General features: G+C 45.8%; 1 protein-coding gene across 6 annotated transcripts in view; it reads right to left on the bottom strand.

Annotated features, from left to right (window-relative positions):
- The window catches only part of CDK13 (cyclin dependent kinase 13), a 52,076-nt gene extending 41,363 nt beyond the window's left edge, over window positions 1-10,713 (bottom strand). For all 6 annotated transcript variants that reach the window (XM_066992196.1, XM_066992195.1, XM_066992192.1 and 3 more), the window contains exon 1: window positions 9,341-10,713. In XM_066992196.1, coding sequence (XP_066848297.1) covers window positions 9,341-10,572 — 1,232 coding nt within the window. In that variant the 5' untranslated portion in view covers window positions 10,573-10,713. The remainder of the gene's footprint in view (window positions 1-9,340) is intronic.
- Between the last annotated feature and the right edge of the window lie 747 nt (window positions 10,714-11,460).

Here is an 11,460-nt window from a genome sequence, read left to right on the forward strand (position 1 = left end):
GGCATTCATTATATTTACAAGCATTATCTTGATTCAGGTCTGCTGGAAATCTGTTTTTCTTGGGTACCTCACTTGCAGGGAAGAATAAAATTAAATCAGGATAAATAAAATTGTTTCCATTACCTAGACAAAAAAAAAGTATCAAACAGTAGTAAAAATAAGACTTTCTGGATATCTAGGAACTTCAGAGATCAAAAGACAGCATCACTGTGTATAACTTTCCAAAAGTTTAAGCCAAACAAGAATAAAGCTAACTACAACCATTACAGTCACGACTAATCACCATTATGTCAAATCCGTATTTTGGTAACAATTAAATGAATGCAGTTTTAATTATCAATATATGAAATCACATTCCATTGCTTCAACTGAACAAATATTTAAGACAGTATAAAATGTTTCTACTTTATGTGCAGTATTTGCTAGTTTCCAAGTGTACACACTTTTCCTGCATTAAAAAAATGCCTTTTCAGTCTTTTTTTTCCTGAACAACAGAAAAAATTAAGACAATTGAGATTATGTAGGAGTGATTAAAAAAAGTCTAGGTGCACACTGTATACTCTATCACAAGCTTCAAAATTTTATAGATGAAACTGATATTGATCCAAACAGCTATAGAGACCTTCAGAAAATTCAAAGCTCATGTGAGGGCAATTCTTGAAAACTAACACAGCTCAATCGTACATCAGGGACAGGTCTATAGAATTTTCTGGCACTGCTCGATAACAAAGTAATTGAAATAAATTACATGTAAAGTAAATATTAAACAGAAAAAGAAAAAATGAATTTGCATTTTTTGGGGGGAAATTTTTAACTGAGGTTTGGGGATCAATTAAAGAAAGAAAATAAAAAAACACTTGGTATAGGTTTTAGTGAAAGAATGGACAAAGTAGTGTTTGGTTTCTGGATAACTGGATGCTTTGATCCCTTCTATTCTGCTTCCTAACACTAAATATTCAGTCATTTACTTAGGCCTTGTCATTTAAATGACAATCACAGCCCACTAAAAGACAGTTCAGAAAGCCCATGTCCATTAAAAGCCAAGAAAAAACACAATATTGGTCAGAAAAATTCTCCTGAAAATTAATTTCTGCTCCATTATGAAAGAAGCCACTCAAGTTCTTTTTCTCCCTGTTACTTGGAAAGTCTATGTCCCATATTTTAGGCCCAAAAAGTTTTCAGAGGCTTGGCAAAAGGGAAATAAAACAAGTTTCTTAAAAAAATGTTAAAATGTTCCATAATATAAAGTTGTGATGAGTCAGCAGGAAACAAAAGGAGGACTGAAGACACGCAAATAATAAACACACTTCAAGTGCTAGGTCAGAGCTCTCTTCAACCTGCTATCTCACCTTCTGAGAGGAATTATTACCTCAAGCTGATGTATGGTGCTTGCTGATCTATACTGGCTGTAGAATCAGGATAATTCAATTTATCCAGCATCGAGTGCAAGCTAATAGGCCCTGCAAGTCCTGAGCTGACTTGTATAAATGATGCGTCATTTCAAAGAACGTCACTGCACCATCTTGGAAAACACTTGCACATCTTGTTCCCGGATTAGCTCTTTTGAACTGAAACTCGCTCCTGGTACCTGCAGAACACAGTCAGTCCTCCACTTTCAGAGACCTCGCTGCAACCCGCCTCATCTGTGTTCGAGTTTTAATGCAAAGCTTGCTGGGGGGGGTCGGGGGGGGGGTGGGGGGTGGGGAGGTGTGTGTTAAATAAATCTGTTTCTTTCACAAGTACGATTTGTTTTTTTGTTCTTTTATTTTTTTTTTTAGAAATGTGCCTAAAATAAAGTAATCTATGTCAACAAGCAAAAAATACAGGCATAATTCCACATTCACTTGAAAAGAGAAGCAGCAGCTTAAAACACTGCAGTTCTTGAGACATCACGTCTGATCATAAGACTGTTTCTATTCCACTTCAGTCCAAAACAAAACACATTCATTTAAATCACAACTAAGGATGAAATGAGAAAATCTGTTCAAATCACAGTAACTACAAATGCTCACCTGGTCAGCTCCCAGCATTTTGGTGAGGAAGAGACAGTTTAGAATAGCTAAGAAAAAAGTATCTTAAATCTTTATACCAGCTTCAAAAAGAAACGCGCAGTCAAGTCAAGCACTGACAGTGGCTCCACATGCATATTTTTACCAATATCAGCCAAGACAGCCTGGGACACGAACATAGATTTATGCGAGCTCAGCACGAAAACACCCAACTATTCCCCTCCCCAGGTCTCCTACCCCAAAAGACAACAGCGTAACATTCTCATATCAGAACTGCATCCAGAAGGGAAACACCAAAGTCTCCTGCGCTCAATTATGTAAGTTTCAGTTCCACTGCATGCTACAGTCCTTAACATCAGATCAGAATGAGGTTATGAAATATGCTGAGCACAGCCTCTGCACTGGTTTTATTTTTCCAAAAAGTTTTTGATGATTTATGTCAGCTTTTTTTTTTTTTTAACGCTGCATTACATAATGTGTGTCTGGGCTAATAACAAACCAGCTCCTCCATCGGCATCCCAAAGATCTTTGCAACAACGTCTTGCCGTACCTTGTCTTCTAGGCTCGGTGCAGGAGTGGTTAGGAAACACAAACACTTGGAACTGAACAGACAAATGCTGAAGCTTAAGAAAAAGGCAGCTTTGTTGAAGCTCTAGTTATCCTGGTTACATTGATAAAACTTCATGTCTTCGTAAGTTTAATGATCTTTTCAGATATTTGACTATCACTGCCATCAACATTCGTCCGAAAGTCTCGAGAGAATCTCCCACGCTAGACAAAACTTGTGTACAAGTTTCCATCTATAAAAATGGCACAAAAGCAAAACAACAGACATTTATAAGCTTTACCTCAGAAGCATACACAGGGCTCTGAGGGTGGAGAAATGCTGCCCTATATGTAAAGCCAGCCAACTCGCGCTCTTCAGACCTAGCGCTCATTAGAAATAAAAGATGAAGTCACAGCAGCACAGACATGGGCTGACACAATAGCCAGTGCCTGCCATTTTAACGAGACACTAACATTTTACTGGGACCCTGAGAAAACACCAGGAGAGACATCTGAAATACTCTCTAAATCTTCCACCAGACTTCTATGAAATGCGTATGCATGCATACACACACACATAAAATGCCTTACCTGACATTTATTTGCTACCAATTATTTAGTCCTTAGTTAGGACAGTTTGTTTTTAACACAGTAACCAAGAACACCAGGACAGCGGCTCCAAACACGCAGAACTGTGTTGCGAACAGCAAACAAATCCAGCAAAAAATGCAGGCATCTTCACCCATCTTCTCTGGAGAGATCAGACACATCTTAATCGTCAGGACTACATCCAAACCTCCCAAACCAAGAGCACCAGCATCTGCTGGTAATGCACACGGGAGGAAACAACTAGGGAGCCACTCTTCCAGTTAATGTTTCTTCCAGTTTGCACCCAGCAGTCCTGCCTCATTTACAGCTACCTTTGCCACCACGCTTGGCTATCAACAGCCTTCCCTGAGTGCCTTGGATTCACCTTGCACAGGTCTCCATCCCCACAAAGAGGGTAACTGCCAAACTTCACCGCTCTCATAAAACCACTTCTGAGCCATATACACATTCCAGCATGTTTTACATGCAGAGCAAAGTAAATAAATAATAAAACCTGTAAGTATCACCAGGACTAGTCAGCAGCAGAACGAAGAAGTTCCTTACACAGAGCTGCTTTTTTCCTTCCCTGGAGACAGCAACAAAGGAGACTAGGAGCACAACTACATTAGCTGTAAAGGGAAATTGACGTAATTACACTATATTATGTCTAGCTAAAAAATTAAACCAGAAAAAAAAAATCAAGATGTTATCTAGAAAACGTGTAGGAGAAGAGGCAGGTTTAAAGAAACAAAGGAGGACAGCACTAGTAAGGAATTCATCCCCAACCCAAAACTCAGCCTCACTTTTCCTCCATTTTTTATGGCAATAAAAAAAAAGCAGAGATTTGTTTTTTGCTCTAGGAAATAAAGAAAAAATTGTTGTTGATTAATACAATGCACTTATTTACTGTATAAGAACGTATTTCTGATATAAAGCATTATCAGTTACAAGCTTCCAAACTGTCACAATGCTCCTCCTTCCTCCAATAAAACATACTATTGCATTTCATTAGTTAATTTATCAGCTATCAAACAGTAGATTCCTTGATGAACTTTAACAAGAAATGTCTGTTAATGTAATGTCACATTTTCAGGCAGACAATGAAACTATTCCAACCAGCAACCGAAAACTTAAAGGCCTACATTTTACTATCTTGATATTTGAAAGTAAAGATAAAGGAAAATTAATGGAAAAAAATAGTGGACATTTATGAAAACATTTATGAAAAATGTTATGAAAATTAACAGATAATTAACACGTCAGGTTTCCAAGAACATGGGTCTCACTTAGCTTGAACATTTCTTGTCATGCCGCTTTCCTACGTGCTCCTCTCTTCCCCATTCCACCCCCACACATGTATTAAAAACAAACAAACAAATCCCTAAATTTGATTAACAAATCAGAACAGATGTGCTATCTTCTGTTTGTAAACTTGAGACTCTCTTTTCTTCTTAACTGCTTCAGGAGCGTGCCAGTAGTCAGCTACATGCGTTACCTACACGCAAACAATACTACACTTGAAAGGTATCAGGGTCTGAGGAGCTGAACAACGAAACAGATTTTTGTCCTATGTTTGCTTACTTTTAGACAAAATGTAACACAAAGGGATTCATCAGAGTAAGAAGGGAATAACAAGCAAGCAAACAGAAACAAAGGAGGTTAAAATGCTGTAGCCCAGGTCTATCACCAACAGGCAGCAAACGCTGCGCTATCCAGCACGCATTGCCAGCTTCCAGTTCATGGTAAGGTCAGAGTGCGTTTTAAAGGGGAGACCTAAATTTAATCAATTGGCTTCACCACAGATCTTCCAAGATGTTTATAATCACTCAGTAACATAAACCACCTTGACAAAACATTGCTGCTCACAGTACAGCTTTGCCATGTTGCAGTAGCAGGCCAATGCATGATTCATTTCTTAAAGCCATAACAGCATTAGTGCTCTCTCACTTAATATCTTTTCAATTCATTTTGTTTATTTTCTTGAGCCCTTGGTTCAGGGTTATATTCTAAGCAGCTCTGCAATCAACCAACCACCTATCCTGCTTCGCACACGAAGACCACATAACTTGCTTTACTAAGTTAAATGGTAAATCTTTAAAAGGCTCTCCAACACATACAGCATGGAAATACTGAAAAGGAATACGAATTTTGTTTTTTAAATCTGCTTTATAACCCGATGTCCTCAGATGAGAGCTCTGCATACAAAGAAATCAACTCGCAAAAAGTAAAGTCAACTCAAATTCTATTACACATCAAAAGTTTTATTTTTTTCAAATGATGTCCCTTCCCACGATAAGGGAAAAAAAGAAGCAAGAAGGAAGATGAAAGGCAAATCATCACAGTTAGCACAAGGTAAAGTCCACTGCCAAGTAAGAAAAGATCTTAATTTCAAAATACATACTAGAGCGAGGGCCTCAAATGCACTGCAAGTAATCGCTATTCCAACGGGGAAAATATATAGCTCCACGTTAAAATTTTGCAAAAAATACAGTTTTACTAAACAAGATTAAAGGGTTTTATACAGAAAATCTCTTTTCACCGCACAAGAGGAAAAAAACATCCAAAAACCTCTCCTACTGCTTTAAATCCCAAAGTATCAAAATCACTGGCTGCAAAGCTATTTTTGTACAGCGTATGAAACCAGGACTTCTCCACAAAGTGGGCATTTACCAGTTTAATGTCTATTTTACCACTTTCCCTACACTCATCTTGGTTTATCACAGAAACGATGCATATTTCAAAGCCTCACTGCTACGGACTAGCTACAGCTGTAGAAAGAGGTGGCTCCGTAGTACCAGTAGGAGAAGCAAACTTGTATTTTTCCTACAAGCAACATCCATGCGCACCATAGTACTATGCTAGTGGTGCTCCACCTACTTACTTTTATCCCAGGCAGATGGGTAGGTGCATCCACATTTGGAAAAACGCAATTACTCATCTATACAACTAGCTGAATTAAATGTGTGATCACACAGCATATGACCTGACTGAAGTTACAAAAAAAAAAAAAAAGCCCTCCCTCTACAATCTCATCCTAAGCCAGTTTCCAAAAACAGACTGCTTATTTTGTTGATCTTGGTGTTTTCTTATTTAAAAAAAAAATCCCTAAGTTCAATAAAAATCAAGACCACTTCTCAGTAGGGAAATAAACTCTTCATGCTTTTCATATTATGGAAGAATTCCCATTCTGGAGATGTGTGCACGCTACTTTAGAACTGTGCTACAGTCCACAAGAAAACATAATAATACAAATCCACAAGCTGCAAGTAAAAAAAGTTTTGTCCAGCAAGTAGAAATAGCTCAAGCAATCAGTTTGCCCGAAACATAGAGGTTTATTGTGATTATAACGGCAAAGGCAATTAGTCTCCCATTCAAAGATAATTTTCCAAGCACGAAACACGTATTTATTGTCTTTGCTTCTGTTCAGAAGCAATCTCCAGGCAACACCACTGAAAGATACCAGTCAGTCACTACTGCAATCAGAACTTGTAACTTGCATTAATTTCATTGTTACTGCTGCTCCAGAAAACCAGGAATTCAAATGAGCGGCACCGACTTCACTTGTTTCTCTTCTACTGTTCACTAGAATTTTCTCCCTAAGCAGCTCAGAGATGAAAAAATCAGGGCTCCAGACACTCGAGTTCTCCAGGCTTGCTAGAATCACTTCATTCTCATTTTCTGCATCCCAAAATAACTTGATAATTAATATAACGTTACTGGAGATTCATATATGAAAGTGATCGAAAAGAGCAAAGACTTGCAGGCTGGAATACTTAGTAACATACAAAGTTCTTACTGTCTTGACACCACTACAGCTGGACACAAGCCCAGAATTACATCTTTAAATCATCCAGATCAAGAAGACAGGTGTTGTACGAAGCTGTTGCCTTCATGAAATTATATTTTATCAGGTTTAAGGCTGCTATACTATTATCTAAGCAACACAGCGACAATTTTCAGCATTTTAGATGCAGTACCAGAAAGTTAAGCAAAACTGCCATTGTTGTTTTTATTGAAGGGCTAAACCAATCAGTTCATTATCTTCCATCTTTATTTCCCAAGCACCACCACAATGCACATAACGTATAGGAGCCGCATGAGAGCAAAGAAACAGTAACTTGAGTTTCTCCACAAGAGACAAATGTTATGAACAACAAAGCTTATCCTCACACTTTTGTTTTCCTTCTTTTTCTGTGGAAATGACATTTTAAAAATGAATGCCACATTAGGACAGACTGACCTCACCTTCTACATGGAATAACTTCTTTCTCTCAGCCATTCCAATTCCTCTCCAATAAACCTGACAATCTGCATTAGTTAACCAAACGATTTCTCTGTATCCAGATAAAGGCGGGATGCAAATTCCAGTTTAACTGTAGGAAGGAAGGAGTTTAGTCACAAAGCTAACTCCTGGAAACAGACCTGCAACTCGAGGAAGATTTACACGCTTATGACGAAGACAACACAAAAATGAGGAAACAAACTCACGCTTCAAACCACAGGTCCCCTACCCACAGAAAAAAGTAAACAAAGAACACCTACAGAACTCTGTGCTGTAACTGCACCCTACAAGAAGACCTCCTGTACCTGCTGCTACAGCAGCATCAGCCAGCACATCAGATGCTATCCCAAATTAATGGGACTGTCAGTCTGGCTAACATTGCTACTCAGAAGCACAAACCTTGTGCATGCAGTTCTGATATTATTTAGCTTTCTTATTCCAAGACATAAGTATCTACAGAAAACATTCTGCATAACGGTTAAATCCAAATATTCCAGTAACATTCCTGTTATTCTATTATTCAAATCATCCTGCAAAAGTATCCTTAACAACTTGGAACAGGCTCCGTGGATCAACAACAAAGTGCTCTCTTTCAGAGCACTCAGTGCTCTCAGCTTGAAACACCCTATTGTTAACAACATTTTTCCATAAAACTGTACCTTAAAATGATCCCTTTTTCTTTCTTTCCTCCAAAGGCACCTTTGTTTTTCCCCTCTGAACAAAACAGGGCACAGTTTTGTTGCTTCACTCTATAAACAGCACTGGATGCACACCCCGGACAGCAGACATTACCAACAGCCAGCGAAACACGGCAACAACTTGGGCATCATCACTGGATACCCCAAACAGTAACTGATGCATTAGAAATACCAGAGAACAGTTCTCAAACAACCTACCGGGTAACGCATTGCAAACAAAATTCTTGCCAACGTATCACCTGATATATTTGAAATCTAAGTCCAGATGTGAATTTAAGCAAGCTCATAAACAGGGCAACAGTAAGATTTCAATGTGGAAAATTAGAATCTTCAGCACTAAAAACATACTAACCAAATACTTTACATTCCCAGTGGTTTTGCTGTAAGCTAGTATTCTGAAGTGCTTTAATTCTGATTATAGAGATACAGCTCTATATTTCTGCTCTATATGAAACTCAGAAAGTCACAGAAACATTAACCTTTACATTCTCTGTCCCCACTAACAATAAGAAAATGATTTGCAAGCACACATCAAATAACAGGTACTGTGAAACGAGCTCAGGTGCATTTTCATAAGCTGCGTAAAGCACTGAGGCAATTTAGCAAAACTTGATGTTGGCTCATTTTCCTATTGAAATCGAGTCTGAATCTTTCTATAGGCCTCTAAAACGAACAAGAAACACTAGTAACGCAAATTGCCCATCAGCTTTGTTCCTCTTTAGACTAGCGGGAAGTAAACCAACACAAATATGTTTAACATGCACCCTCTTCCATGGGGACACAGGATGTATAATAAGGGTGTACCTCAGAATACCCTTATGTGTTAAGATTTAAAACCAAAATTGGTCCTCTGGAAAATTTGTCCTCCAAGAAACGTTTTCATTGGGTCATTCTCACTTGAAAGCGCCCTCTCCGGCTCCAGCACTGGCAGGCTCCTCTGCCAGCTATGTGGGGTCCCTGACAGGGAGGAACCAGCGGCAGGAGTGTCACCAGCACCCGCGCCTCCCTCTCCCCATGGCAGGGTAGGGCAGGGCAGGCCAATCTTTGTATGAGGCCCAGTTCCCTTTCCGCACAGCTCTCTGGCAGCGAGAGGGAGGCCTTTTATTGCCAGCTGTGAGCCTCTCCAGCCTGCCCTCGGGCCCAGCCCAGGCCTCTGCTCCCCTCCTCTACCCGCAGAGCCTCCCCGTGCCCTACTCCCTCCCTCACCCCCCACTCACCGGATAACGGGGCTGTAGGGGCTCCGTGACCTCCGCCAGCTGCTGTAGGGACTGGGCGACACATCCCCGCCACGCTCGTAGGAGCTGTGCCGGCTGTAGCTGGGGGAGCGGCGGCGGCTGTAGGGACTGAGGGGCGAGCGGCCGCCCACAGGGCTGAGGGACTTGCGGCTCCGCTGGCTCTGCGACGAGCGGTGCAGCGGGGGGCTGTCATCCCGCCCGGGGCTGGGTGACGAGCGCTGCCGCCGGTAGGCTTTGGGCTCGGGCTTGTCATCCCGGTAGGCTTTCGGCGGGTCCTTGTAAGCCGACGGCGGCTCCTTGGTCGCTTTAGTCCGGCTCCGGTGGGCTTTGCTCTCCCGCTCCTTCCTGCCGCTGCTGGGCGAGGCAAGGGACCCCTTCCTGCGGTCGCTGCTGCTGCTGCTCTTGAGTCCCTCTCGGTCCTGGCCGCCGGTGTGGTTGTGGCGGCTGCGGGACTTGGAGGAGGACGACGACGACGAGGCGGCCTCGGCCCCCCCGCGGCCGGAGGTGGCCGCCCCCTCCTGCTGCGGCTTGTCGTCGCCCCGCCGCCGGTGCTCCCGGTGCCGCTCCTTGGAGCGGCCGCTGCTGCTCCGGTGCTCCCGGCGGGACCGGCTGCTCCTCTCCGCCTCGCCCCGCTGCCTGCCGCCGGGGGAGGAGGCCGGGCTCCCCGCCCCGCTGCCTCCTCCTCCTCCGCCGCCGCCGCCGGCTCCGGCCGCGCCGCCGCCCACCAGCCCCTCGGACTGGGAGCTCACGTCGTCGTACTCCTCCAGCAGGGTGCCGAGCCCCGCGCCGCCCCGCCGCTTCTCCGCCTCCTGCGCCCCGCCGCCGCCGCCGCCCCCGCCGCGGCCCCGCCGCCGCTTGTGCCGGGAGCCCGAGCGCCGCTTGCCCCGCGGCCGCTTCCGCTCCCCGCCGTCCCCGCAGCACGACGAGGCGCCGGTGGCCGCCAGGAAGAGCAGCGACTGCGGCGGCAGCGGCGGCTGCAGGAGCGGCGGCTGCAGGAGGGGTGGCTGCAGCAGCGGGAACAGCAGCGGGTGCGGGGCAGGCGGCGGCGGCGGGGGGGGCGGCTGCGGCTGGGCCGCGAAACGCTTCCGCCGCCGGTGGTGCAGCCGCTTCTTGTCGCCGCCCGCCTCCGCCCCGCCGCCGCCGCCGCCGGCCCAGCCCCGGCTCCCGCCGCTGCCGCCGCCGCCGCCCGCCGCCGCCTCCGAGGTGCTCGGCATGGGGCCCGCTCACGGCCCGCGGCGGGGACGCGGCCTCGGCGCTGCCACTCGGCCGCCGCTCCGCTCAGGGCGCCATGGAGACGCGGCGCCGCGTTCCCGCCGCACCGGGAGGCGGGCGCCGGGCAACGGGCCTCGGCCTCGGCCTCCTGCTCGTGCTCCTCGGCCTCCTCCCGCGCCCGCCGCCGGCCGGCAGCCCGCTTACCGTGCCCGCGGCCGGCCGGGCCCGCAGCGCCGCGCACCGCCCCGCCACACGCACCGGGGACACGGCCCGGCGGCGCGCCGCGCATGCGCGGGGCCGGCGCCGGGGGGGAGCCGCGCGCCGCCAATCGCGCGCCGCGCCGCCGCTCTCGCCCGCATGCCCGGAGCCCGGCGCGCCGCCCCGGTCTCGCGAGATTTCCCCCCCCCCCTTCCCCTTCGCAGCTCCCCTCCCCTCCCCTCCCCTCCTTCGATCGTCTTCGCTTCCCCGCTCCGAGGGGCTCTCGCGAGATGTGGCCCGCCCACAGCTACGGTCTCGCGAGAGGATCCCGCTTGTTAATGGCGCGGTGCGGGGCCGGGGGGCAGAAGGTGGTTCCGGCAGCTCAGGGGTGTGGCTGAGGCCTGGCCCGCCACAAGCTCCCAATGCTGAGGGCGCTAGGCTTCCCTGTTCCTGCGCTGTGCGGGACACAGACACGGAAAAACGGCAGCAACTTCGTTCTGCCTTGTCCCATGCAGCGAGCTAATGTTTTTCTCGGTGGCTTTCAGTTGGAAATGGCATGTCCAAGCCACAGCGCAATGTGAATCCCCTTTCCAGGGTCAGAGAAATGCACGCTGCTTTCCCCCAACTGGAAATCTGCTCTTAGATAAAGTCAATTTTATTAACGATGAAGATTTCTTTCAGCTATGAGCATA

Source organism: Anser cygnoides, chromosome 2 (genome assembly GCF_040182565.1).
Source record: "Anser cygnoides isolate HZ-2024a breed goose chromosome 2, Taihu_goose_T2T_genome, whole genome shotgun sequence".
NCBI lineage: Eukaryota > Metazoa > Chordata > Aves > Anseriformes > Anatidae > Anser > Anser cygnoides.